This window comes from Pseudorasbora parva, chromosome 1, assembly GCF_024679245.1.
Source record: "Pseudorasbora parva isolate DD20220531a chromosome 1, ASM2467924v1, whole genome shotgun sequence".
In the NCBI taxonomy this organism is placed as follows: domain Eukaryota; kingdom Metazoa; phylum Chordata; class Actinopteri; order Cypriniformes; family Gobionidae; genus Pseudorasbora; species Pseudorasbora parva.
The window spans coordinates 40,367,623-40,394,775 of record NC_090172.1 but is presented as its reverse complement, the minus strand read 5'-3'; the positions used below and the strand labels follow the sequence as shown (position 1 = coordinate 40,394,775).

General features: G+C 38.6%; 2 protein-coding genes across 3 annotated transcripts; one reads left to right on the top strand and one right to left on the bottom strand.

The window, feature by feature from the left end:
• The first annotated feature begins 972 nt into the window (after positions 1–972).
• Positions 973–27,153, top strand: lctla (lactase-like a). Of its 2 annotated transcripts, XM_067440424.1 has the most exons (15): positions 973–1,010; positions 16,387–16,551; positions 17,654–17,814; positions 17,902–17,989; positions 18,089–18,198; positions 18,793–18,921; positions 20,878–20,973; positions 21,343–21,397; positions 21,484–21,645; positions 21,760–22,034; positions 22,114–22,240; positions 25,221–25,420; positions 25,581–25,644; positions 26,747–26,820; positions 26,926–27,042. In XM_067440424.1, exons 2-14 carry the CDS (start codon positions 16,404–16,406, stop codon positions 26,818–26,820), a joined length of 1,689 nt encoding a protein of 562 aa, XP_067296525.1. In that variant the 5' UTR covers positions 973–1,010; positions 16,387–16,403; the 3' UTR covers positions 26,926–27,042. The 2 variants fall into 2 exon arrangements, with proteins under 2 accessions (XP_067296525.1, XP_067296524.1); XM_067440423.1 differs by lacking the exon at positions 26,747–26,820 and having other exon boundaries at positions 26,926–27,153.
• crybgx (crystallin beta gamma X) lies at positions 12,184–14,752 on the bottom strand. The gene is made up of 6 exons (XM_067450755.1): positions 14,667–14,752; positions 14,175–14,223; positions 13,736–13,857; positions 13,340–13,475; positions 13,032–13,171; positions 12,184–12,920 (listed from the first exon to the last, which is right to left on the bottom strand). Exons 1-6 carry the CDS (start codon positions 14,708–14,710, stop codon positions 12,788–12,790), a joined length of 624 nt encoding a protein of 207 aa, XP_067306856.1. The 5' UTR covers positions 14,711–14,752; the 3' UTR covers positions 12,184–12,787.

The following is a 27,153-nucleotide window of genomic DNA, read 5'->3' as shown; positions in this document are numbered from 1 at the left end:
CAATGATTGCTAAATATGAGTATGATTCATAAGGGTGACATAATATGTGGATATGAAAATGTACTTGAGTTTGAAATTATTTATCTCCTGTAGCATATATATTCCACATAATTATTTTACATAAAGAAAAAATAGTCCACGACAATGTACAAACTAGGCTAGCATCAATATGATGAAAAAAGGCAACAACATTGCAGTACTTAATTAAGTCACCTATCTGTGGTTTCCATATCAATCAATAACTGAGACAAACTGGAAACAAAGATGCCACCAAACCCCCTCAAACAGCCAACATGTTTACAACTGTGACAATGCGTATCAAACACTGGATTTTATCACTGGACACTGGATTTTAAACAAAAGTATGTGAAGTAGGCTCTATGTAAAGTTTGCAGCATAGAGTAGCTAGACTCTTAGAAATACGTCCAAGAGTTTTAAAAGTGTCATGAACTGGCTTTTTCTATTTTTTTATACTGTTGTCTGAGGTCAACTAATTATGTTTGTGTGTTTTTTTACATTTAAAAACATCATAACCAGAAAGGCTATTTTCTACACTGGTTTTGAGGCTGTCTTCTGAACGCTGGGTTTTGATGGGCGTGACGCACAGGAGACTTGGAAGTAAACACCCACGGCTAGGGTTGGAGAAGATTTGCATATTTAATGAGCTTCTCTGCTGTCAGTTCACATGAGGGAGAGGAGAGATTGAGGGAGAAGCACCAACCGGAATGATTTTCTCGATCGTAAACGTCTTTATCAAACAAACACAATTATTTATTTGTCATCCACCCGCAATTGATTGGACTATTATTTTTATATTACACATAGCCCGCACGATCGGTTGATCTAAGCGCGAACATGTGTGTGCACGCGCGCGCGCCGCCCTTAAAATGTCAAGTCGAGACTCGAGAGACAACAACACATCAAGAACGGAATAAGAGATTCTTCGGCCTGCCGGGCTTTGCGAGCCCTGGCCCCTGGACCATAAGTGTCTTGAGTCCAGCGTGCTAAAGGTATGTTTCTGTTAGACACGTACACATTAGCAAAACGATAACAATGCAATACTACATATCAAAACACGTTTTACTCACAAGTGTTTTGCACCATTCCTGTCGGATCCAAATCCAGCATTGACGCAGATTTGATTCCCCAGTAAAAAGAAGTGAACATGTCTTCCCCAAGTGAGCTGGAAATTCATTAAAGGTGCACTATATAGTATTTTTGCAGTAAAATATCCAAAAACTACTAGGCCTGTGTTAAATATTTTGTTCAGTTGAGTACCTACAATATCCCAGATGTTTCCAACTATTTGCAAATTGTGAGAAAATTGCTATTGTAACTAAGGACAGGGACGTTTCAGCATTGCATTTGAAGGAGTCGCCTGTCAATTGCGTCATACCTGCGCTACCCTCGGTTTTGGCGTTTATTTGGCAGGAGCGATTTACTCTAGCAGTGTGAACAAGTGAACAAGGTCATAACATTGTTTTAAACACACTTAAATGTATCTAATATGATAAACAGAGCTGCATTACCTCAAAATCATAATCGGAAGAGCGGATCTGTGCAGGCGCCCGGCGACTGTGTCCCGTCCCGTCATAATAAAATTCCCGGTATTCGCGAGGCGGGTATTTGTTTAACAATCGCTCCAGCAGCTGTGCTCAGGTCCACAACACTCGGTCCTGCTCTGCTTTAGACTACAGTAACGTTAATAACCGGATGCATGAACGTGATTTCTGCCCAAGTCCTATTTCCCACTAGCCTGACAAGCCAGACCCACATCAAGATGTTTGGTCTGGAAACTCACCATAGACAGGGTGCAATCCGAGGGGCGGGATAAATGGTTGTCTTTCAAACTCCCTCTGCACGCGATAGGATAGCGCTACACCAACCAGAGCAACGAAGGTGAAACAGAGCTTGTTGATAGATTAAACATTCGCCGTATCCGGTCGGCTAAACTCCGAACACATCTTCCCTTTTTAAGAATGACGTCAGTGCCGTTCTTTGTTCTTTTCTCAGAGAAAAGCTTAACTCCAAGTCTTCCAGGATCGCGGTCAAAGCTGATTCGAAAGGCCGCCGTTCGCCAGTTTCTGTGTTTACTAGAAGCACACAAACGCAACTCGGCCGTCGTCATTATGGCCCCGCCCGCTGACTCTATACATGATGTGATTGGGCCGTCCAGATTCTGAGGAATACAGCTCAGACGTGTATTGAGAGTTCCTAGACGACACTTGCGGGCAAATTAAATTCGCTGCCGCTAGGGTGCGTCTAGATTTCTAGGCTAATTTTCCACTGGCTGTGATGAGAAGACCACATCTCCCAAGATGCTGCGCTCACACTTTGCGTCATCAAACTACACATTTGTTTTGAATAGGCGCCCTCCAGTGGACGGAAAGTTGCATAGTGCACCTTTGAAGATAAAGTTCAACCACACATTTCTAATCAGGATCCAAAGGAAGCTTTTGCAGCGACTGTGTTCTTCCAGAACCAGCAATAGCGCAATATCTTGCTATCTTCCTTGGCATGTTTATTGTTGTTGGCTAGCTAGCACGAGCCAATCAGCTCCATGAGTTGCTGGGAGGGGCTACTGAATTAGACATGCTGTAGAGGCGTGTTTTGTAGCGCTATGACGTAAGAATGAATCACAAAATAATTTGCTGGGCCTGGTTTCTATAAAAGCTTTTCTTTAGCACAATTCGCACGGGATTAGTATTATCTAGGGACCTCTGTGATTTAGAAATTACCCTGTGAGTTTTGCGTGGCGCATTCGCATGGGATAAGCAAAGCCTGTGTTTTACTCGAATTTACTGACTTCTCCCGGATATGATGTCAAGACTTTGTTAGATATAGCTGTATGAAATCATAAACAGGCATCAATATCATTTTGATTATTTTATAATAATAAATAAACATAATTTTGTTCAGTTAGCGAACAGACGCCTTGAACTGAGCTCAGACCAGCGGCAGGAATCAGATTTCATTTATCACGAGTGAGAAGCTGACATGGCGGATGATTCCGTTTCAATGCTAAAAAAGCTGTAAAAGCGCCTATTTAAACAAGCTTGTCATTGTACTGTTCTGTTCTGTTTTTCATTAAAAACAGTATTGATGTTAATATTAAACACACCATTCAATCAGTTTACTCCCAAATTGATACTCATTCTAAAGTGAAAGTATAATCTGTGCGGCTGCACGGGAATTCATTACGGTGCGCATAATGAATGCAGCCTCCCTTCTTCGTGAAAGATAAAGATAGAAATGCTCACATGCAAGAAAAAAAAAAACTTGCAAAAATGATATCTGATCCGCCTAATCTTGGCCAAATCACAGAGATGTCGATTCGCACGGGACTACTATCACAGGACATCAGTGTTCGGCGAAATATGGTAGGTAATTTGCGGGGGAATTTTTACTTTACAAATTACAGACATGGCCGATTCGCACGGGATTAAGATCACAGACATTCTCTGCAATTATTACAAATCACCAGAGGTCCCCAGATAATACTAGTTCCGTGCGACTGGGGCTTTTGACTAACAAGGACGTTTTCAGCTCTGAAACTTAGAGGATAATCTTATATTACCAATCCATGACCTTTTATATATCAAAAGCTCAAGGGAAAGTTGATTTCTCAATTCATCACCCCTTTAAGCACCTGTGTGTTATAGTAGGGACACTGATTTTTTTTTTTCACCTCTAAACATGACATGGAACAAAACAAACTGTGATTGGTTGCATTACATGTCAGCCAGACGGCCTCTGGCGGCCCTTGGCCAATAAAAGCGGCTATGGAGTCCAGACCTTCAGCCGTCAGCTGGCTACACAAGATGCTGACTCAAGATGAAAGGCATTTTAACATTCACTATCCCTTAATGGCAATTTATTAGATCATATATTTGCTTACACATGGTGTAAAATATGTTTACTTGTAGTGGTTACCATGGAAATCTACAAATACTATAGCTAAACTATGGTCACTGTAGTAAAAAATAAAATCAAGCATCTGCGTTAGTTCAGGTAGGCCACGTAGTCAAGCTCGGCCGTCAGCTGATTGGAAAAATTCCAACCCAGCCCATATCAGCTGATCTAATTCCCATGCACTCAATTGGCATCTCTCAAACAGGGCGTCTTACTTAAGTGTAGCTTTAGTTCAGTCTGCCTGCTTGCTGCTTCCACTGCATGCTGCTTTCTAACCCACCTCCTCCCCAGCTCCTCCTTAACTGTGTTTGACTTAATCAATGCCAATTGTGTCATGCATGTTCTGTTCTAAATGGGGGAAGCTGCTGTTCCCTGTCTTGGCTTTTCATGGAGCTCATGAAAAGGATGGGGAATTTAGAACAAAGCCATACTGCCAAAAGTAAATTTATGCAAAATATGCAATAAAAAGTTAACTAAAAGTTTGTGGTGTTTTTGACTCAAGTGAACCTGTCTGAACCATGGTTCATTTTCCCAAGGGACTGTTGGTGAAAGGATGTTCATAAAATGCAACCTTTTTATTCTGATAGTCTGATAAATTCAGATTTACCTATATTAACATTAGTAACAGAATAGAACACGATCAATATAAACTTTTTACATTCAATTTTAAGAGGGTAATTGCACTATGTGGGCTAATTTCTATTTGTTTATTGTGAAATATTATGTATTTCTGTCTTCTGATGAGCATTGCTCTGGGCTGCGTTTCCAAAAGCATAAATGGTTTCTTATGATAGGCCTAATTTTAGGAAACTCAGCTCTGTTTGAATACAGTGTCAGCAGTAAGTGAACACTCTTGTTGCATTTGTGTGTATTTAGATCATGATTCAGATGAGCAGGAAAAAAGTTCTTTACTACACAACTATTCGGTAACATAGGTTATTCGTATAGTATGCATTAAATAATCTTTTTAAATAAACAAAATTACTGGTTAAAAAAACACCTTAGTGTCGATATTTGTATCGATATTGATATTGAGTATCAGTATTGATACATCGATACTTTATCTATATGCCTGCATCCCTACTAAGAAGTCTGTCTGAGATCAGTTTTGTGAAGTACCTTCATGCGCAAATGCTTGGCAGCAAGGCAACAAGTCAGCTGGCTAAGCTTTTAGACGCATCCATTAAGTAGGCTGTTTCCACGGGGTTCTTTACTTGTGTATTGATACAGCGATGTATCTTCACATTATCTGGTTTAGAATAAGAAGGGTAAACTACTTTAAAGGCAAGAAGGAGACCATAGCAGAAAAACAACAACAACAACAAAAAAACAACAACACAGAGTTTCCACACCTTTAAAAAAGAAGGAAAAAGAGTTAAATTAAAGGTTCAGTGAGCAATTTCTGGTAAACACTGTTGATATTTCAAAACAACAAAACAAACACGCCCCTAAACAAAAGGGACCCAGCCCTATCTTGATGACTCCGCACCCACATTCACGTAGACACTATGCAACACTGGCAATGACTATGGCGGACTATGCCTGCCACCTGAGGGCATGATGTCATCAATAAGCGAAAGCAATTTGTGTTACTATGAGAATTTGATAATTCAGGTTGAATGTCTAATTGTTGTCTAGCTCCTCTAGTTTTCATGAACAGCTAATGTAATATTTTACTAACGTGACAAGATTTAGAGGTTATAAGGATCATTAAAGCCTGGGACATACCAAGCTGGCGATCGGTCATCGGGAAATGTCAGGCCCTTTTTTATCATTGGCTGACTTAGTTTTGAAAACGAAGAAAAATGGAGTTGGAGTGATCCTGAAGCAGCAGTTTGTGAAGAATGTTCTGGAGGTAAAGAGAGTGTCAGATAGTTTGATGAGTCTGAAGCTGGATATTGAAGGTGTGATGTTAAATGTTGTTAGCACCTTTGCTCCACAAGTAGGTTGTAAGCAAGATGAGAGACAGATTCTGGAGTGTGTTGGAGGAAGTGATGCAGACTGTTCCCAGAGGTGAAAGTGTAGTGATAGGTGCAGATTTTAATGGACATATTAGGGAAGGAAATAGTGGGGACGAGGAAGTGATGGGCAGGTTTGGTCTTCAGGAAAGGTACCCAGAAGGACAGAGGTTGGTAGACTGCTAAAAGTATGGAGATGGCTGTGATGAACACATACTTCCACAGGAGGCAGGAACACAGGGTGACATATAAGAGTGGTGGCAGGAGCACACAAGTGGACTATATCTTATGTAGAAGCTATAATCTGATGGAAATTAGTGATTGTAAAGTAGTGGTAGGTGAGAGTGTAGCTAGACAGCATAGGATGGTGGTGTGTAAGATGACTCTGGTGGTGAGGAAGATGAAGAGAGTAAAGGCAGAGCAAAAGAAAAAGAGGTGGAAGTTGGAAAAGGAAGAGTGCTGTGTGATTTTCAGGGAGGAGTTGAGACAAGCTTTAGGTGGTCAAGAAGGGCTTCCAGATGACTGGACTACTACAGCCAAAGTGATCAGGGAGACTGGTAGGAAGGTGCTAGGTGTGTCATCTGGAAGGAGAAAAGAAGATAAGGAGACTTGGTGGTGGACTGAGGAAGTCCAGGAGAGTATCCAGAGGAAGAGGTTAGCTAGGAAGAAGTGGGACAGTGAGAGGACGGAGGAAAGTAGACAGGAATATAGGGTGATGCAGCGTGAGATTAAGATAGAGGTGGCAAAGGCCGAACAGAAAGCGTATGAGGAGGACATGTATGCAATTTTAGATAGTAAGGAAGGTGAGAGGGATGTGTATCGGTTGGTGAGGCAGCGGGAAAGAGATGGAAAGGATGTGCAGCAGGTTAGAGTGATTAAAGATAGAGATGGAAATGTTTTGAAAAGTGACAGGAGGGTGAGGGAAAGATGGAAGGAGTACTTTGAGGAACTGATGAATGAGAAAAATGACAGGGAGAGAAGAGTTGTAGAGGCAAATATTGTTGACCAGGAAGTAGAAAGTATTAGCAAGGGTGAAGTTAGGAGAGCTTTGAAGAGGATGAAGAGAGGAAAGGCAGTTGGTCCTGATGACATACCAGTGGAGGTATGGAAGTGTCTAGGAGAGGTGGCAGTAGAGTTTTTAACTAGGTTGTTCAACAAAGTTTTAGAGAGTGAGAGGATGCCTGAGGAATGGAGGAGAAGTGTTTTGGTAACGATTTTTAAGAACAAGGGAGATGTGCAGATTTGTGGAAACAACAGAGGTATTAAGCTGATGAGCCATACAATGAAGCTGTGGGATAGAGTAGTGGAAGCATGGCTAAGGGGAGATTTGGACATTTGTGAGCAGCAGTATGGTTTCATGCCAAGAAAGAGCACTACAGATGCATTATTTGCTTTGTGAATGTTAATGGAGAAAAACAGAGAGGGTCAGAAAGAGCTGCATTGTGTCTTTGTAGATTTAGAAGAGAGGAGCTGTGGTATTGTATGAGGAGGTCTGGAGTGGCGGAGAGGTATGTTAGAGTGGTCCAGGATATGTATGAGAGCAGTAGGACAGTGGTAAGGTGTGCTGTAGGTGAGACAGAGGACTTCACGGTGAAGGTGGGACTGCATCAAGGATCGGCTCTGAGCCCCTTCTTGTTTGCGGTGGTGATGGACAGGCTGACAGATGAGGTCAGACAGGAATCTCCATGGACTATGATGTTTGCGGTTGACATTGTGATCTGTAGTGAGAGCAAGGAGCAGGTGGAGGAAAGTCTAGAGAGGTGGAGGTTTGCTCTGGAGAGAAGAGGAATGAAGGTTAGTCGCAGCAAGACAGAATACATGTGTGTGAATGAGAGGGAACCAAGTGGAACAGTGAGGTTACAGGGAGAAGAGGTAAAGAAGGTGCAGGATTTTAAGTACTTAGGGTCAACAGTCCAGAGCAATGGGGAGTGTGGAAAAGAGGTGAAGAAGTGTGTACAGGCAGGTTGGAATGGGTGGAGAAAAGTGTCAGGTCAGTTGTGTGATAAAAGAGTACCAGCAAGAATGAAAGGAAAGGTGTACAGAACAGTAGTGAGACCAGCCATGTTGTATGGTTTGGAGACAGTTGCACTGAGGAAAAGACAGGAGGAAGAGCTAGAGGTAGCAGAGCTGAAGATGTTGAGGTTCTCTTTGGAAATGACGAGGATGGCCCACTTTAGGGGGCGCTGTCGAGCCCCCCTGCCACGCCCGGGTCCCAGCCTCAGCCCGGCCCTGATGGCCGCGCATTCTGATGCGTGTGCAAAGTTTCAAGAGTTTTCGAGCATGGGAAGGGCCCCAAGAATGCCCAAATAGTCGGTAAAAAATAAATAAATAAATAATAATAATCCTTAGAAGAACAATAGGGCTCTGCGCCCTTTCAGGGCTTGGGCCCTAATAAACATTTGAAATATGAAGTACTTAAAGTGTTTTTTTTAAATCTGTATAGCAGGGATTGTGTTGTTTAGGTAATTACTTGGCAGACCTTTAAATACCTCTCAGCTCATACTCTCACACACACATTGCTCAGAGTCATTATTGATGAGTGAGAGGGAAGTGAGGGAGTCAGTCCTGGCATCACTGCAAAGCTGTTAGTGCTGGCTGAATGGAGGTGAGTGCACGGGATGCTTAATTGGTCCAGTGTGCATGTGTGTGAGCATTGGTGATAATTGTGGTTAACAGGTGGCCACAGTGGTGGCCTGTCCAAGCTTTGAGTTCATACCAGAGTCTGGGACAAAAGACAAAAGATTCCAGGGCTCTTTGTTATTGACTGTGGTCGAAGCCTCTGGCCACCCCCGTGTCCACCTAGACATGAGTTCTTGAGTCTTTTAAGTATCCTGAGAATTCAAACAAGGGTCTTGATGAACACCACTGCAAAGAACGCAATACTGATGTTAAAGCTACACTGTGTGATATTTTACCCCATCGAGCAGTGAGAAGGTATATGACTAGGGTTGGGCATCGAGAACCAGTTCTAACTTGGAACCGTTTAAAAAAATAAAGATTCCATTGGAATCGTTTAGAAAATTTGTTTTCGGTTCCGATTATCGATTCCAAACGCGCAAGTTTTGGTTTCCATGGCCATCTGATTTCCGGTGCTTGCGCGCCCGCTTGTTCTTTTAGCCATGGAAGCCCGGTAAGCGGCGCTCTGAAGTGTGGATTTATTTCACTTTTAAAAAGCCTGGGTCAGCACAGTGCAACTAGTGTTGTCAAAAATATCGATACTGAAATATCTGAAAAGATACGATAGCCTCAGTTTCTACAGTATCGATCCCAGCTGCGCTCTCCTCTCCTCTTCAGCACGGTTAACCCTCTGAACACGACGGACGCTCGTTCTGCTGGACTTTTCCTTACGACAGCATGTTAAGCAATTCAATTCAATTTACCATTCGAAATCAAGCATACTTGTGCTGTGTGTAAGCTATAGCAACACAATCACCCCGCTGTAAAAAATACATTGAGTTAGCAAATATTTGTGAGATAATTTTAATAGTAATTGATTAATGTTTATATATGAGAAAAAGCTTAAAAGCTTTTTCATATAAAGTGATCTCTTCAGAAGAAATTTTTGATTGCCTAGACTTTCAAAAGACAAAAAAAAAAAAAATTATTTAAAAATTATCTAATTGACAGTATATGTAGCGAACCCCTCACCCGTATGTATTTTCAATGACATATTATAAACTTACGAGAATACTTTATTACTTGAAGTAAATATACATTAATGAGCACATATATTTTTGAAAGAACTAAGTGTTTTTAGCTAAGAATAAACTAAAAAAGTTACACGCAGAACAGTACCATTAGTATCTGGAAATGCCTTTTCTGAAAATGTTTCAACTTTTAAACTCACAATAAACCATATATTTAATAAAAGTGATAAAAGTGCATGAAAATCTTGATATCTGCTGATTAAAACTAGTTATTGTAATTGAACTAACCGTCCAGAATGATGAGTGCAAAACTAGAATAGTCACTGATTTCACATCAGAGCGACCAAGAAATGCTTTAGTGGCATTATAGCAAAAGTGCCCCAGCAAAACCTCTTTTGGCGCCTCCTATCAGATATTGTTATCAGATAGTGGAGAAATTCCTTCAAACATAGATATGCCATTAGCATTGAGTATGCAGTCTCCCCAGGCATTTCCCTTCTTTGTTGACTAAAAGACCAAAAACATGTTGAAACAAGACGCCACGCTGCAAAGTGGCATGTACCATCAAGATTTCCCTGATAATCATTCTGAAATAGCTTGTCAGACATGAAAGCATTGCCGTTTAAGCCTTGCAGGGTATTTTCTGGTGAGATCATCTTTCTGTAACATAGACCAAGCAAAAAGGCTGAGAGCGCAAGAAAGAACATTGTGCATTGACAAAGTGTTATCTACAGTGGAAAAGAGTCAAAACAGACAGAATATATTATGAGGCTTACAACATTACACTATCTTCCATTAAGTAGTACTTACCTAAAAAGTATTTACAAATATAGCTGCTACAGAAGATGGGGGAAAGACAGGAAAAATCCTCTTTTTTTTATTTTAACATCATATCCTGTTAGATATTCTGTCTAAATCTCTTCAGTGTCAATACATTTTCCCTCTTGGGCCAAAATCAAGTAGGTGGAGTTTCCCAGATTGGATTGACAAAAACAATGTGACATTCATGTTTGTTTCTGCCTAGCTTAAAAGAGAGAGGAAGTGAATGTCAGTTTTTACTGTGACACTCTGATGAAGATGCGGGTCACACTTGGATAGAAGCTGTTAAGGAAGGACTTAAATAAGGAAGTTCTTAAGCATTTAAACACTGTGTGAACTGTGTGAACGAAACCAAACCAGACTGAGATAATAACTGCCATTAAGGTGTGCTCTACTGTAAGGTGTGTGCTTGTTTGGGACTCGATCACATAGTACTGTAATTATGTAACATGAGGACTGGTAATCTATGAAGTTTGGCTCATAGATCACAGTAAAAGTAATCACAGAGCGAGAGGACAAACAGAACAACCAATGTGTGGTATGTTTGTAAGTGCAAACTTATATACCACATGAACACTGAGAGAAAGAGGGAGTAAACTGGGATTGTTAGTATGGTTTGCCATGTGGATGTAGGCCTAAATGTGTATGTGTTTGTGTGTGTGGGTTTGAAGCAAGAGGAATGCTGTGTATGGGTGGTCAATTAGTTTACCATTTCAGCTGTGACCAACTGGCTTACTGGAAAGTAGCATATCCTTCCCATTCAACAGGCCTTGCCACCTACAAGGTCAGACTCTGACTGTTTGTGTATGTGTGGTACAGAGGGAAAGAGTTTTGTGTTGGACTTCCTGCCCTCACCTCAAAATAAAAATAAAAAGATAAATAATAAAAAAAGTATATATCTTCATATTTCATATAAAATTATATGAATACAATATATGAATTTGTATATATATATATATATATATATATATATATATATATATATATATATATATATATATATATACATACATACAATATTTCGTTTTTTTGAAATATTATTCAATATTATTTAATATTATTTTGAAATATTATTACAATTTAAAATAACTTTTATTGTAATATATTAAAAATGTTTACCACAAACTTTTAAATACATTTCCAACAGTCATTGCTTCAGACTTCAGTGTCACATGTTGATTTTGAGCTCAATAAACTTTTCTTTTTATTATTAATGTTTATTTTATAAATTATATTTTTTGGGGAAAACTGAGATACATTTTTGGGGTGATTCTTTGATAAATTAAAAGCTTAAAAAAATATATATTTTGTAATACCAAACATTTGAAGTTTTGTGAATTTTAGCATTATGTTTCAAATTCTCTGTGAAATTTCAGATTGCTTTATGAATTGTAAATATTCACAATTCACTTATACAATATATGAATTCATATTATAAATGTAACAATGTATCTTACATTATATAATATATTACCGATTCACTAGACTCATGTCTCACTCTAATTATTGGATTTCTAAATGTACTTATTTTTTAAACCTGTGGAATCATTTTGTCATACTTCAAGTGGTAACAGTAACATCAGCACTAATGGAAACAATACTAGCTAGTTTTAAAGTTGTAAATAAAATGCCAGTAGTTAACATAATGGTTGTGTTAAACATTTGTTTATAATCGCATAAACTCTCTCTCATCCCCTGTACATCCTTCTCTTTGATCAGTTTGCATTCTTTCTACCTCTCTGCAGTTTCTGCACTGGTGGGTACCTCCAGGCTGCTGTGGGGACCGTGAGAGATATGTAACACAATGTCATCGGCACGACCGGGCCACAGCAACTGCTACTCCCACGACCCACCGAAATACCTCGCTGGCCTTTAGAGAGCAGGGCAGCATGTCTGTCAGTCCAACACAGAGCTAAAGCCCGTGTGAATTCCTAGACGTATGCTCAAATATACACAGATAAGCTTCACAGCTGCTCTTTAAAAGATTCGGATCATAGAAGAGAGGGCAAAGCCGTGAGCTCACTGTTCCTATTAGCATCCCACGTCTAATGATGTGTCCCATCAGGGCAGTATAGGACAAAATAGAGTACCGTAGCACCCTGGGAACAATCGGACCTGTGCATTGGGATTATCTTAAGATGGTGGCTCTGACATGCCAGGTAACAGATAGGCTGACATTACAGAAACTCAAATGTGCATGATGAGCTTCACCAGCAGAGGGCAACACAACACTCTTTCCTGCACCCAAAAAGCTATTGAGCAGTTGAAGAACTTTGCCATACCTGATAAATTATGTAATTACTGTTATGTAATGTAAGCACAAACAACAATATTTGTCTTTTTCATCAGTTTATTACTAAAATAGGTCTTCTGGAGGGTTTGTTTCACTTAGAGCTGGCATATTTTTGTATAAAGAGCTGACGGGTGTGAGTGTTTTTCGGGGTATTTTGTTTAGCTGAAGCGGACACGGCGAATTGAGCCAACGGTGCTGTTTTGAGAACCCCAGTCAGAAAAGTTGTTGTAGTCCTTTTTCTCCAGGATGTAATGGGCTCCTCTGTAGTTCGGCTCCTGGTACGCCACCCAGCTGTGGTCAGGAAAGAGAAATGGGAAGTATGTTTGCGATAATATGCACACAATACTGAATTTATACAGAACAGAATAAATTTCAATGTTAACATCAGTGACTTGTACTCACGTTCCGCCCATTACTCTGATGGAGGACACCCTGTTAAGGCTGTAGCGGCTCAGCAGGTTGGGGATGTCATCATGGAGCTCTGTCTTCTTGCCTGAGAAACCTACCCTCTCAAACAGCTGTGCACGGGGAGGGTTGGTGTCCTAATAACAAAATTAATAAAACAAAACAAAACTCCAGGTTTAGATTTCAGGGTGTTTTTTCAACCAGTGGAAATGACAAAATTTGATACAAGTTTTATTTTATAGTGTTATTTTATTTTATTTTATTTAATAAATATATTTATTTTATATATTTTAAATGTGTCTCACCTGTTTCACAGCACGAACAGAGGAGATGTGGTCACCCTGAGCACACCACTTATCAGTGCAATTGTACTCCCCCCTGTCAGACATGTCCCACAGGTACTGACGCCCTCGGAAGTTCTCATGTTCATATCCTACCCATCTACATATGAACACATTTTATAGTGAAAATTCAAAACATATGTGAATAGGCTTAAATTAGCAAAATTACATTACAAGGGGGAAAAATATGCAAAAATGACTGAAATATCGACTGAATCAAAATGGGACGTACCCTTTAAAGGGTGGTTCTAATGCTATTTTATGCATTTTGACTTATTTACACTGTTAAACAGTTGAATTCTCATGCTAAACAGAGATTTATAAAAGGTCAAATAAGATACCAAACCGTCATGTACTCACGCTCCACTCTCCACCTGGACAGAGTTGCATCTGTCAGGAAAGTTTTTTTCACTCAGTTTCTGACAGTCAGAGGTCAGGTCCAGTCGCCGACCCGCAAAGTTCCTCTGATCGAAAAGGGTCACCTGAAAACCACAACTAATGCTTAAATAAAACCCACTAGAATATATATATATATATATATATATATATATATATATATATATATATATATATATATTATATATATATATATACATTTATTTAAAAAGCACAAAATGACTTAAAATAATTAACAGAGCATATGTGAAAACTTTCCGAATGGGTTTTTTCTAAAAACACCACAAAACTATTTGAGAAGCAATCAAAAGAGTAGTAAACAGTTAACATATTTATATACTATTCATTGGCACCAAACTCAGTGAGTCACTATATAGAGATAAAAGCCAAAATAAACTCTTACCCTCCCACTGGACCCGTAGAAGGCACGTTGGAGCACAGACCCCAGCTTGCTACGGAAAAAAGTCCAATACTCTTAGCACATTTTCCAACAGAGAACACATAAACAACATCAATCAATAAAAATATGACATGAAAGAAGCCTTGAAACATAGCTTTTTGAACTGTTCGGTTTCTGTCTTTCGAAATGTGTATAACATTAAACTTAAATTTGTTCCATAACAATGTATGTGTGGAACAAATCAGTTTACCAATTAAAGCATAGCAGTATGTTGTTTCAGGGCTTTCCTAACGGTATGGATGAACTTATTGAACTTATGATCTGAACTTCATATGTATTCTCTTCAAGACTGCAATGAATAACGGACATTGTTCTGACTTTTACATGCCTTTTCTGCAATGATTAATACAGCCCTCTTTAGAGGTGCAGATCTGGTTGAAACTCAGTTCACAAATTGTGGTGTTGCTCTTGCTTCCAAATGCACCGCAAACATACCTGGTTTGTTGGGCTAGTCCGGGGACCTTAGTAAAGATGTTCATGTCAGCTCGTGGAGGCCACTAAGATGGTCCTTAAATACAGCAGGTACATAGAAACAGGGAGTGCTAGAATGCTCATACTCTTTCTGCTGCTCTCTCTGTAGTCTGTCTGTGTATTGATATGCTAAACAATACAGTTTGCTATGTTTTGTCAAAGCATTTAGCTATATGTGCATACAGAAACTATACACATACAGTACAAAAGCTTAAACATGCACATCAGTGGCACATGCAAGACAACACACGTTCACATGATAATCCAATATACATTGTAAACATTCTGCTTTATACACACCTAAACACACATATAGAAACATATACACATACAGTTAAAGAGTGCAGTGCCGACACTTTCTGAAACAATTCAGCATTCTTTTCACAGTTCATTTACAATGCAATTTGCCTGTTATAACTGATGCATTCGTGTTTGAACTGGGGCAAAAACTAATTTTAAACGACTGAAATGGTATTTTCTTGTAAAATATACTCCAATAATCTTTGTTTTATTTACAACTTATGTTGTAATAAATATTGTTTACAGTGTAGAACATTGTTTGAAAAAATAAAGCGTAAAGCAATGAGCATTTAAACAACCGATTTTATATAATATTGGTCTATACTGATTATCCTAGTCAAAAATTGATTATTTAAGAAAGGGCAAATATTTAAATATAATTTTAATATAAGTCATAATATTCTGCACTCTATAAAAAACATTAAGTTCATCTTGCTTATGAAAATAATGCAGAATTGGTTCAGAAATGCTTCTGAATAAAGTCGAAATTTTTTCATGGCATAAACTATTTTTTCCTTTGGGGCCAAAATGCAAATGCATCACCCACACCAACATCAACTTGCTTACAGAGTCAAATGTTCATTTCTATAAAACATGTTAGGAGCAGCACTTTTTCCCTCTCAGCCCACTGAATTTGAATAGCGGGTATTTGGGCCTGTGTGTGGCTCCTGAATGGAGCTCGGATCTACTAGATGCTTCGCTACTGTTTTGTGCATGTGGGCGCACAGGCACCGGGCAGCTTTGTGAGGGTGAATGAAGTTCAGAAGCTTGGGAAACATTCTGGCACTTTGGAGTGGAATCCAGTCGAGACAAATGTGAGGCCTGGAGCAGGTATACGTGTATATGTGCTTGAGTGTGAATCTAGATGGTGGGAGAGGGTGAGAGGAGGGAGAGAGACGAGACAGGGCAAAGCGGCTGGTTCCTGTGAACAGAAGGGAGCATTTTAAACATCTTCTCATCCTCTCTCCTTCAGACAGAAACCCACATCTCCTTTTTTCGGGATACAAACTTCTTGAGATGTCTTTCATATTGGCAGCTCTTGACAAACTGACTTATTTTTTGTCTCTGGTAGCCTTTTGTATCAGTTTGTCTTATAGCTGGCTGAAATGAGAGTTAATTCACCTGATCTTATCTGGGTTTGGAATTTGTATTTTTTATTTTTGACATTTTCAGGCAATTGCACATGGATTGTGAAAGCTTTTTAGTTCGGGATGCATCATTGATATGCCTCAGCTACAGAACTGACCACTCTGAGTATGTTCCATTATATGAGGATGACTGATATAAAGTTTCTTCACATTACCTATTTAAGAACAACTGCAAGAATAAAACATTTTTGAATATGTGCCTGTACAAGTAAAACAAGTCTGTTTTATCTGTGCAGGTGTTATTAGTGAAAAAATGACTTCTAAGAATAAGAGGATGCTACGACACAGTGTGCTGAGGATATGCCACATTCTGCTACTGGCCCACTGTATTTTTTCTAGCGAAGACTTTGACTGGACCAAGAACGAAAAGGGATCATTTCAGTATGGCACGTTTCCTTCAGGTAAAGCATTACTCATAAAAGCAAATGACACTTATAAATGACAGCAAATGTGTGTTCTTTAAGCTAAAATATTAAAATGTACAGAACAATATATAGTATATATCAGATTTTCTTTTACAATATGTTTGCACCACAGTAAAATTAAAGCAGTTAAATAACATTGTACATAATAATAAATCAAAAAACAAATTCTGTGTAAAATGTTATATATATATATATATATATATATATATATATATATATATATATATATATATATATATATATATATATATATATATATATATATGTGTGTGTGTGTTATTGAAATCATTAATTTTCAGGATTCTATATAATGAATGCATATACTTAAATATACACAAAATTATATAAAATAGTATAATAGTACAAAAGTAGTTTTAGAAAGAAATACTCTACTTTATACATTGATGTTTAGACTACAAAGGCCATTTTTTTCAGAAGCTGGATCGGAATTGGTATATTTTTCTTCAAAATATACATAGATTCTTTAACATATCTTATTGTGTGTTCCGCTAAAGAAACATAGCCATACAGGGTTGAAACTACATGAGGGTGAGTAAATTTAAACAAACAGAATTTTCATTTTTGATGAACTAAATAACTCAAAATAAAAATGACGGATTCATTCAAGAATTAAGTAAATGGATCTCTTTATGAATGGGCTATGAGACTGCTGGCCTGGCACTGCTGTCCTCATACTGCTGTGACATATCATGGCTCTGCGGTTCTGCAGTTGGTTATCATTGGAGAGATTCACTCATATGCGGATTCATTCAGAACAACACACCATTATGTGTTGCTTGTTGATGTAAGGTTCTGCACTGGCTTTACAGGTAATATTTTAATTGGAAAAATTAAGCAAAAACTGACAATAGCTGGTCTGAAATAAATATATATATGAAATAATGTTTAAAATAAATGTAAGATGCCCTAAATAAGGTCTGGGGTGGAGCAGGTATGTTAAAAGTGCTAATCATTTTAACATGTTATTTTTCCATAACTAAATAATTAAATTAACACGCTAAATTAACACTTACATATATATTTTTATATAGAAAAGTGTGCATGTGTACATTTTCAGGATTCTCTTGGGGCGCTGGCAGCTCAGCATATCAAACAGAAGGAGCATGGGATAAAGATGGAAAAGGAAAAAGCATCTGGGATGTGTTCTCACACAAGAGAGGGAAAATTGACCGGAATGACACTGGTGACTCATCCTGTGAAGGCTATTATAAAATCAAGGTGCTATGATTTACTTTATCAGAAATGCACAGTGATGTACAGTATGTAGACACTTTGGCTCTAAGATTTTTTTAATGTATGTTTTAGGATGATATCTCACTGATGAAAGACATGAAGCTGAACCACTATCTCTTTTCCATCTCCTGGCCAAGGATTCTGCCCAGTGGCATTAAGAGTAATTACAATTAATGCCAAATATATTGTAATATTTTAGAGTCATTTGAGTCATTAATAATTTGAGTCATTAGCAAACATTTTATTTATTGTCTTTTAGCTGACTACATCAATGAGAAAGGGATAGAGCACTATGATAACCTGATTGAAATGCTTCTGGAGAACAGAATCACGCCGATTGTGACGCTCTATCATTGGGACTTACCTCAGGTAAAACAAAATCCTCGCTGAGGAAGACAACAGCTGTGTCTGAAATCGCATACTGCTTAGTAGGTACTACAATTATTTTGAAACGTATTTTGCGACCATTTAAAAAAGTAGTATAGTATGAATGTGGGTAATATGAATGAAATTTCGGACGTACTACATCTGCCAGTGTCAGTTGAGTCTGCTCTGTTACTGTTTTATGAATACTGTGAATTCACATGAACTACTCATCTTACATATCTATTCTACACATTATTCACCTACAACTGTATGAAGTATGTAATATTCAGACACAGGGAATTAATCTGAATCTGAAAAAAAAAGAAAAGGTACAAATAGTATGTCTGGGCACACTTCTTTCAAAAGAGTACATTACACTACAAAATTCTGGTACTAACCCAGCAATTGGGTTGTTTTAACCCAGCGATTGGGTTGTTTTAATCCTGAGGTTGGGTTAAATATTTGCTTAAGACAACCCAACTGCTGGGTTAGTCTATATTTCACCCAACATTTGGTTGTTTTTTACTCAGAGTTTTTTAGAGTGTAGAGTATATAGAGTAATTTGATGTAATTTTCAAAATACCTGTGCCTTTACAGGTTCTGGAGGAAAAATATGGAGGTTGGCAAAACGCAAGTATGGTCAACTTCTTCAACGATTTTGCCAACCTGTGCTTTGAGAGATTTGGCAATCGCATAAAATACTGGATCACCTTCAACAATCCTTGGGTAAGAATTGTAAAATAGTGTCCACTATTACAATTTCAACTCACTAAAAATGTAATAATCATTTTTAAGTAACTTAGCCTTTCTCTAGAAATTCCACAATATTAGTGAATCATTTCAAGCCCTTTCTAAGTTTATATACACTATATTGCCAAATGTATTAGGACACCCCTCCAAATAATTGAATTCAGGTGTTCCAATCACTTCCATGGCCAAAGGTGTATAAAATCAAGCACTTGGCATGCAGACTGCTTCAACAAACATTTGTGAATGAATGGCTCACTCAGGAGCTCAGTGAATTCAAGCATGGTACTTACTGCAGAGCCAATACCTACAGACCTCCAAACTTTGTGTGGCATTCAGATTATCTGAAGAATAGTGCGTAGAGAGCTTCATGGAATTGGTTTCCATGGCTGTGCACCTGCATCCAAGCCTTACACCTGTTTCACACATACTCCATCTGCAGTGTGTATGTGGTGCGTTGCGGTGCGTATGCAGTGTTTTCACCTATGCTGCGTTTGCAGTGCGCAACTGATCCACTGTTGCATACCACAAACACAGCATTTATACATTATTTTTTTATTTAAAATCAAAAAGTTACTGAACATCTCGTCAGAATTGCAATTCTCCTTGTTTACTCTTTCATAGATGTCAGGTTTTAACGTACTACATTTAACAACATTTTATTCAATTAATTAATTCATATTTATATAGCCTAGTACTTTAGATTTAGCCTACACAAGTGGCAAAACATTTTAAACATAGCTTTTCTTTAGTTTTTAAATCCTTTTTTTTTTTTAAGAAATCCTGCCAGTCATAAAGAACTTTGTTTTCCACCTCCAAGAAAGGACGAGTACAATCCATTATGGCACTTTTTTTTACTTAAATGACAGGTAAGGTGTCGTTTCCTTGCTTAACCCGAGAAAAAAACAAACAATGGGTTGACTTTGAAACAAGAGTATATTTTGAATTATATGCACCTGTGGTGAAATTACTAGATTTTCGCACCAGTATATGTTTATTTTAATTTGAACAATTTTTTGTCACTTTAATGCAGCAGCGCAGCACAGCAAAAAAAGACTCGGTATTAAAACGATCGGCACACTGTTGTATACGCACCGCACCTGGAATGGACTGACGGACAGCATCCACGTTCAGTGTGAAAGCTATAATCAGTTAACATGGGTACAGAAAAAAATATGCACCGCATACGCACTGCAGACGGGCTTTACATCGATTGCAATTCAAAGCGTCTGATGCAGTGGTGTAAAGCAGAGCACTAGATATGTTCCTCCACACAAAATTTGCTCATTTAATGGATCTTGCTTTGCGCACTGGTGTGCAGTCATGTTAGAACAGGAAGGGGCCCTCCCCAAACTTAAATGACTTACATGAAATTGTCCAAAATGTATTGGTATACTGAAGCATTAAGGGTTCCTTTGACTGGAACTAAGGGGCCAATTCCAACCCTTGAAAAACAACCCCACACCATAATCCCCCCTCCACCAAACCTTACACTTGGCACAATGCAGTCAGGCAAGTACCGTTCTCTTGGCAACTGCCAAATCCAGACTCGTCCTTTGGATTGCCAGAGAGAGAGAAGCATGATTCGTTACTCCGAAAAACTTTGGGATGAATTAGAACTGAAACTGTGAGCCAGGCTTCTTGTCCAACATCAGTGCCTGACCTCACAGATGCGCTTCTAGAAGAATGGTCAAAAAATCCCATAAACACACTCCTAAACCGCGTGGAAAGTCTTTCCAGAAGAGTTGAAGCTATTAAACCCATTTTAAACCCTATGCATTAAGAATGTCAAGATGCCATTAAAGTTAATTTGAACATTAAGGCATGTCCAAAAACATTTGGTAATGTAGTGGACTTGTATGAGAAAAATCAGTTTATTATCAGGTTCAAAGTCCATTCTTACACTGGCAGTAAAGATTTCTTCCATGTTTCCAGTCTGTTGCCGTGGAAGGATATGAGACTGGAGAACATGCTCCTGGTCTGAAGTTGAGGGGTACTGGTCCCTATAATGCTGCCCACAACATCATTAAGGTGATCAAAATCCACAGAAGACTACTGTAGTCTAATATCCCTAATAAATGAGCAGCATAATTCATATGCTAAGTTGCTAATACAGCCATTTGCAACTTCAGCCATTTGTAACTTCTTATTCTTCTAGTTAATAGCTCACTTTTGCCCTGCAAAATAATTTGGATACTCTTAACCAGAAAATGCTCTGATTATGGGCAGAGACAAAAATGATAAATATAAATGATAAAACACAAATTATCATATATAAGCATTCATTTAGGGATAGCAAGCTTTTCCAAAGACTGATCAACTATTAAAACCACTGTTCTACTGATATAAATTCAAATGTAGTAAACTGAAGCTCACTTTTACCCTCTGCTGCACTGACAGGCTCATGCTAAGGTCTGGCACACATACGACACCCAATGGCGAAACAAGCAGAAAGGTAGACACATTTCAGATACTGAACTCCGCTTTTATTGTGTCAAGACACAACGGTCCAAACTGGTATAAGTGTTTCTGCTATTTCAGGTATGGTGGGAATATCCCTGTCAGCAGACTGGGGAGAACCAGTGGATGTCACCAATCAGCGAGATATAGAAGCCGCAGAAAGATATGTTCAGTTCCACTTGGGCTGGTTTGCCACGCCACTCTTTAATGGAGACTATCCCCAAATAATGAAAGACTACATAGGTAAGTGACATTTATATATGATTATACGTTTAATATTATATGTATATGTTTTTAGTTTGAACTGGTGGTCATCTACATATGCTTCGTCAGCTTTTTTCTGTTTTATTTCTGCAGGTAGGAAGAGTGCCCAGCAGGGCCTGAGTAACTCTCGCCTGCCTACTTTCAGCCCTCACGAGAAAAGTTACATCAGAGGTACTTGTGACTTCCTGGGCATAAGTCACTTCACCACACGCTACATCACACAAAAGAACTTTCCCGCCAACCGTGGAAACAGCTACTTCACTGACCGTGACCTGGCTGAGCTGGTGGACCCACAGTGGCCTGACCCTGGTTCAGAGTGGCTCTACTCTGTGCCATGGGGCTTCCGCCGTCTGCTCGGCTTTGTAAAGGTACAATTACACATCTCTGTTAACAACTTAACAACAAGTAGTCTAGCACATTGATGACTCAATCTTTTTGTATTCTTAGACACAGTATGGAGACCCCATGATTTACGTGACAGGAAATGGAGTATCAGAGAAGATGATGTGCACAGAACTGTGTGATGACTGGAGAATGCAGTACTTCAGGGATTATATAAATGAAATGTTTAAAGGTCAGAATCAAGAGGAATCCATGCCTTCTATTTTTAAATATTTGTAGACCAGTTGAGCTCAACAAAGGGGTCCAGGGCTACAGTGTGACTTTGTATTAAAACATTTTAAGGTATCCCCCCCTTCCATTGCTCAATAAAGATAAAGGCAAAAAAATCCCATACATATAACTAATATATTTATTATATATAAACATAATTACAAATATTGAAAACTGAAAACATATTTACTTTTTCCTATTTATAACTATATTTAAAAAATGACCAATTTTTTAAAAAGTGTTCTTATTTAATATATCAATGCTTCTATTTTCTGTTAATAAAATAGTTTGTCATTATTGTCATAATTACAGAAGAAATACCAGAAAAAATCTCTTAACCATTAATGGGGCGTATGAATCTTGTAAAATGGGGGGCCTTTAAATCAAAAATGTTGAACCACTTTCTTAGACTATATTTAAAGGGGGGGTGAAACACTCAGTTTCAGTCAGTGTCATGTCAATCTTGAGTACCTATAGAGTAGCATTGCATCCTGCATATCTCCGAAAAGTCTTTTTTTTTTTATAATTATATAAGAAAGATGCGCTGTTCCGAGTCTTTCCGAAAAAAGCCGAGCGGGTGGGGGCGTCGTGTGAGCGGAGCTAAATAATGACGTGTGCAGCAGCGCGCTGCTATTGTGTTGAGTCGAGTGCGTCATCCCTAACAGCGGGAAAAAAACTTTATTCAAAATAAAAATATGGCTTTTAATCAGATACAGCCATACATCTATGATCCGGAATCAGACCCAGAGGCTGCAGTTGAACAGGAGCAGCAGCAAAAACGACTAGAGCAGGACGTCTCTATGTGGTACAAGTTATACACTAACTATATAATATGCTTAGCGACTTGTGTTATTTACATATTTATACTTGAATTATATTGTCGTATTTTTGTCTTTGAAGGTGTACATGTGGGAAGTGCAGTTGTGCACGTGTGTGTGTGTGTGTTTACGCGTGGTTTGTGTAGACAATTGTAATGTTATTAAGCGGACTGGTTTTGCACGGCAGGCTAAGTTAGTGTTTACATAGAAAGACACGGAATAGTAGCGCATTTGAATGAAGAAGCGCGCTTATTTAGTTCAACATATTTCCCCCCTCTTTGTGTATTGTTGTTTGGAGTGCTTTTAGAATACACAAACATAAAGTTACACATATAGTGGCCAGCTAAACAAATGTACACGCACTACACATCGCATGCTCCATTGATCAATTAGCTATACGTGATCATGTTTGGGCTACTTGATGAGCATAGGCAAAGACACAGACATTTGAAGCAGTCTCACTCACCGCCTGCGGTACTATCGTTGGGACTGCTCCATCCTTCAGCATTAGGCGATCGGAAAATCCTGTATCGAGCTGGGCCTTGTTTATGAAACAGTCGGCACCGAAATGCAGCGAACAGATATAAACATTCGCGCAACTCAGTTGCTGATCCGGAAAAGCAAATTACATCCACTGTTGCCTTAACGCGGGGTTTTGGGGAATCTGTGCAGGACTGTCTTGGTCTGGCAACCAAAAACGCACTTTTTTGGTGACATTGTTATGTGCACATCACCTGTTTAGCATCCTACAAGCCAGCGCTTTGATGGGCGTAGCCTGTTACTTTCGCTCTCTCCCAGGGTGCGAACTACGGGGGAGCTAGGGGGAGCTCGGCTCCCCTAAATAAGACATGGGCTCCCCTGAAAACGTGATTTGAAAAATTTTGGGGGGTCTCAAAAATATTGACACTGTGTTATTTTGAGGTGCAATTTCAGTTTTCTGTAATGTGATCATCGTGGATTATTATATGTAAAATTTCTAAAAATATATAATTAATTCATGCATGACGGCAATTTAAATCTAATTCACTTCAATAAAGATAACTATACATGCTGTTCTTGTCATGACCATCAAGGTGTGGTGGCGCTGCGGTGCTAATTCCACTCATGTTTAGTACATGTCAACGCAAAGATTCGTAGAAAAAACAAAAACCAATATCCACTTCTTGATCTTGGATTTCTGGAAGAACAGCAAAGGAAGCTGACCCCAAGCCTCTGTGGTCGATTCTGTGTTAAGGCATGTTATCCGTAATTATGTGTTGCGGCTGGGTTGATATAGGTCTGCGCGACTATCAATGTCCTAGTAAGACTAACGTTAGTTAAATGGAGGAATTATGGTTTTCTTCTGTAGCCTGACGAGTAACTTCAACCGTTCATGTGAACTCAAAGACAGCCGGATTTGTTTATAGACTATTTGTGGGCCTTTTGACCTATCAGTTCTTGTTTTTTTTCTTCCTTCATTAAAATCAAAGATGCTCTTCAATGATTGTAAATTGTATATTAAGAGTCTCCGCAATGCATTAAGCAATAGATTGACCCGTTTGTCTGTGTGTGAAGGAATATACACATCCTCTCTTCCACGCGCCCCCCCCCCCACCCCGAAAAGTGGGCTCCCCCAAAGGCCACGGTATAGTTCGAACACTGCTCTCTCCCTCTCTCTCTCTCACGCGCTTCCGGTAGAATTGTCCGTAAGGCCCATACAAGGAAATTCCGCCCCCGTTAACGTCAAAGGGGATGCATGATCTCAAAAAACTTGCCGAAACTTATGACTAACCGGAAGTAGTATTTTTGACAAAGAAATACTCCCATCAAACGTCCACCTTAACTTTTGAAACTTTGTCTATGTTTAGTATGGGATTCCAAGTCTTTAACAGTGTAAAAAGATCAGTATGCATGAAACAGCATTTCACCCCCCCTTTAATAAAATGACCCATTTGGCTACCATTTGGCCTGATTCACAAAAATATTCACAACATGAAAATCTAAATTTAGGGAAACTTGATTAATGATTGACCATGTGACTGCTTTAGGTCTCGAAAAATTCTACAGAACTCCAAATCATATTGCTCTTCATACACCGATAAATAAGTGAAAGAAACCCTTTTGTTTTTTACTCTTTTCATTCAGCGGTTAAAGATGGAGTGAATGTGAAGGGCTACACAGCTTGGTCACTGCTTGACAAGTTTGAGTGGGATGAGGGCTACTCTGAAAGATTTGGCCTGTACTATGTGGATTTTGGGACCAAAAATAAACCACGCTACCCAAAAGCATCAGTTCAGTACTACAAGCGCATCATCAGCTCAAATGGATTCCCCAATCAGAGAGAGGTATGAATTCATCAGAAACCGACTTTAGAAATATAATGTAATACTAATTTAATGTTTAGTTCATCTTTTGAGTCAAGTAGAGCATTTTTTATGTGCAAACTTTATATTGTCTCAGTTAACATCTTATGCAGTTTTTTAAGTTGGAAAATGTTTACCACAGATTGAAAGCTGGAAAAGAAAGGCACTGGAAACATGCACCTCAAGTAACCAGCTCCTAGCGGCAGGTTAGTGTAACTTTTGCTGACTTTACTCCCCAGTGGGCTTAGACTGTGCTACCTCCCATTAAAAAATATTGGTAGCACAAATCGATAGTGAAAATGATACCTATCAGATTGTGCTACCAGTAGTGTTGTAGTCAAAACCACCATACCTGAGACCAAGTCAAGACAAGACCAATGTGTGTTGAGACCAAGACCAAGGTAGGGCGAGACCGAGTCAAGATGAAGGCCAGACCAGCACTCCTTAAGTTCATAAAGATCCAGATTACCCCCTGAGAAATTACTTATTTTTTATCAATAAATATAATTAGAATAAGAAACTACAGTATATAGAGCTGTTACCAATCAAATTAAATCATAAACTATTAATTCATCTTAATTAATTAAAAAAAATAATCTTTGAACTGCAGAGGTGGACTGAGGATGCATCTGAATCGGTCAATTACAAATGCATAAATAATGTTGAGAATAATGTTTTATTTAATTTGTGAATACTAATTAATTTATGAACCATCACAAAAAAATATATAAAATTAGAACTGCATCTGAAACAGTAGGTTTTACATCCAGTCACAATAATGGTGTTAATAAATAAATCAGGCAATGCACTGGCAATTTAGTAATATCCCAGAAGTTGTGGTCTTGACCGGTCTTTAAACAAATAAGTCTTCTCAGTCTGAGTACGAGACAAGACAAAGTACAAGACCAAGACCTTAAAAAAAAAAAAAACCTTTTAAAAATGGTCTTAAGACTAGCTACCAGCTAGCCTAGAAATCTAGACACACCCTAGCGGCAGGAAATCTAATCTTCTTTATGTGGGTCTGGCTTGTCAGGCTAGCTACCAGCATCATGGTTTGATGCTTTTTTTTCAACGTCCATACCTACCCCATACCCTATACCTATTCTTAAAACAATGAAAATATGTTTGTTGGTAGCATAATCTTATAGGTTGCATGTTTCGTCAGTACACTGGCACTGACTAATCTAGCTGTGGCAAATAAAAGAAAATTCTGTCTCAAGTTACATTTTCTATTTGTAACCAAGCACAAGAGCAATTAAATTATAATGTAACTTTCTAACAGGATTTTTCTTTTGTTTGCCCTTCCAGCTAGAAGAAAATCCAAGGAAAATAAGGAACATGCAGATATGCCAAAGGTTTGGCCTGTGCATGATGAAGTTTAGGTACAGGGCCAAAATGTTGCTATTTTTGGAAGTTGGCATGTATCACAATGTTCTCTGGGCAGTGCTAGTACTATTTATGACTTACCTGTGTGTGTTTTCTTACAGATCCACTCACCAGCCACATGGAGATGGTCACAGAGATTGTCGTCCCCACTGTGTGCACTCTCTGCATTCTCCTCAGTGCAGTTTTTCTCATGTTTCTGCTGAGAACACGGATATTAAACTGACTGCTTAACATTAACACAACTCTATTTTTTCACATTTCACAGCATTTCTCTTATTGATTATTAATAATAATTAGTATGCAGAGACTTGTTTACATGTACCTTCAAA

Bases quoted from the DNA above. Each gene is read 5' to 3' on its own strand.
- crybgx (XM_067450755.1), bottom strand. From the start codon at position 14,710: ATGAACATCTTTACTAAGGTCCCCGGACTAGCCCAACAAACCAG. The intron at 13,476-13,735 runs GTGAGTACATGA...GTTCATATGTAG, and splicing joins GTCCAGGTGGAGAGTGGAGC to ATGGGTAGGATATGAACATG. The intron at 13,172-13,339 runs GTGAGACACATT...TTTTGTTATTAG, and splicing joins CTGTTCGTGCTGTGAAACAG to GACACCAACCCTCCCCGTGC.
- lctla (XM_067440423.1), top strand. From the start codon at position 16,404: ATGACTTCTAAGAATAAGAGGATGCTACGACACAGTGTGCTGAGGATA. The intron at 17,815-17,901 runs GTGCTATGATTT...TGTATGTTTTAG, and splicing joins AAGGCTATTATAAAATCAAG to GATGATATCTCACTGATGAA. The intron at 20,974-21,342 runs GTGATCAAAATC...CTGCACTGACAG, and splicing joins CTGCCCACAACATCATTAAG to GCTCATGCTAAGGTCTGGCA.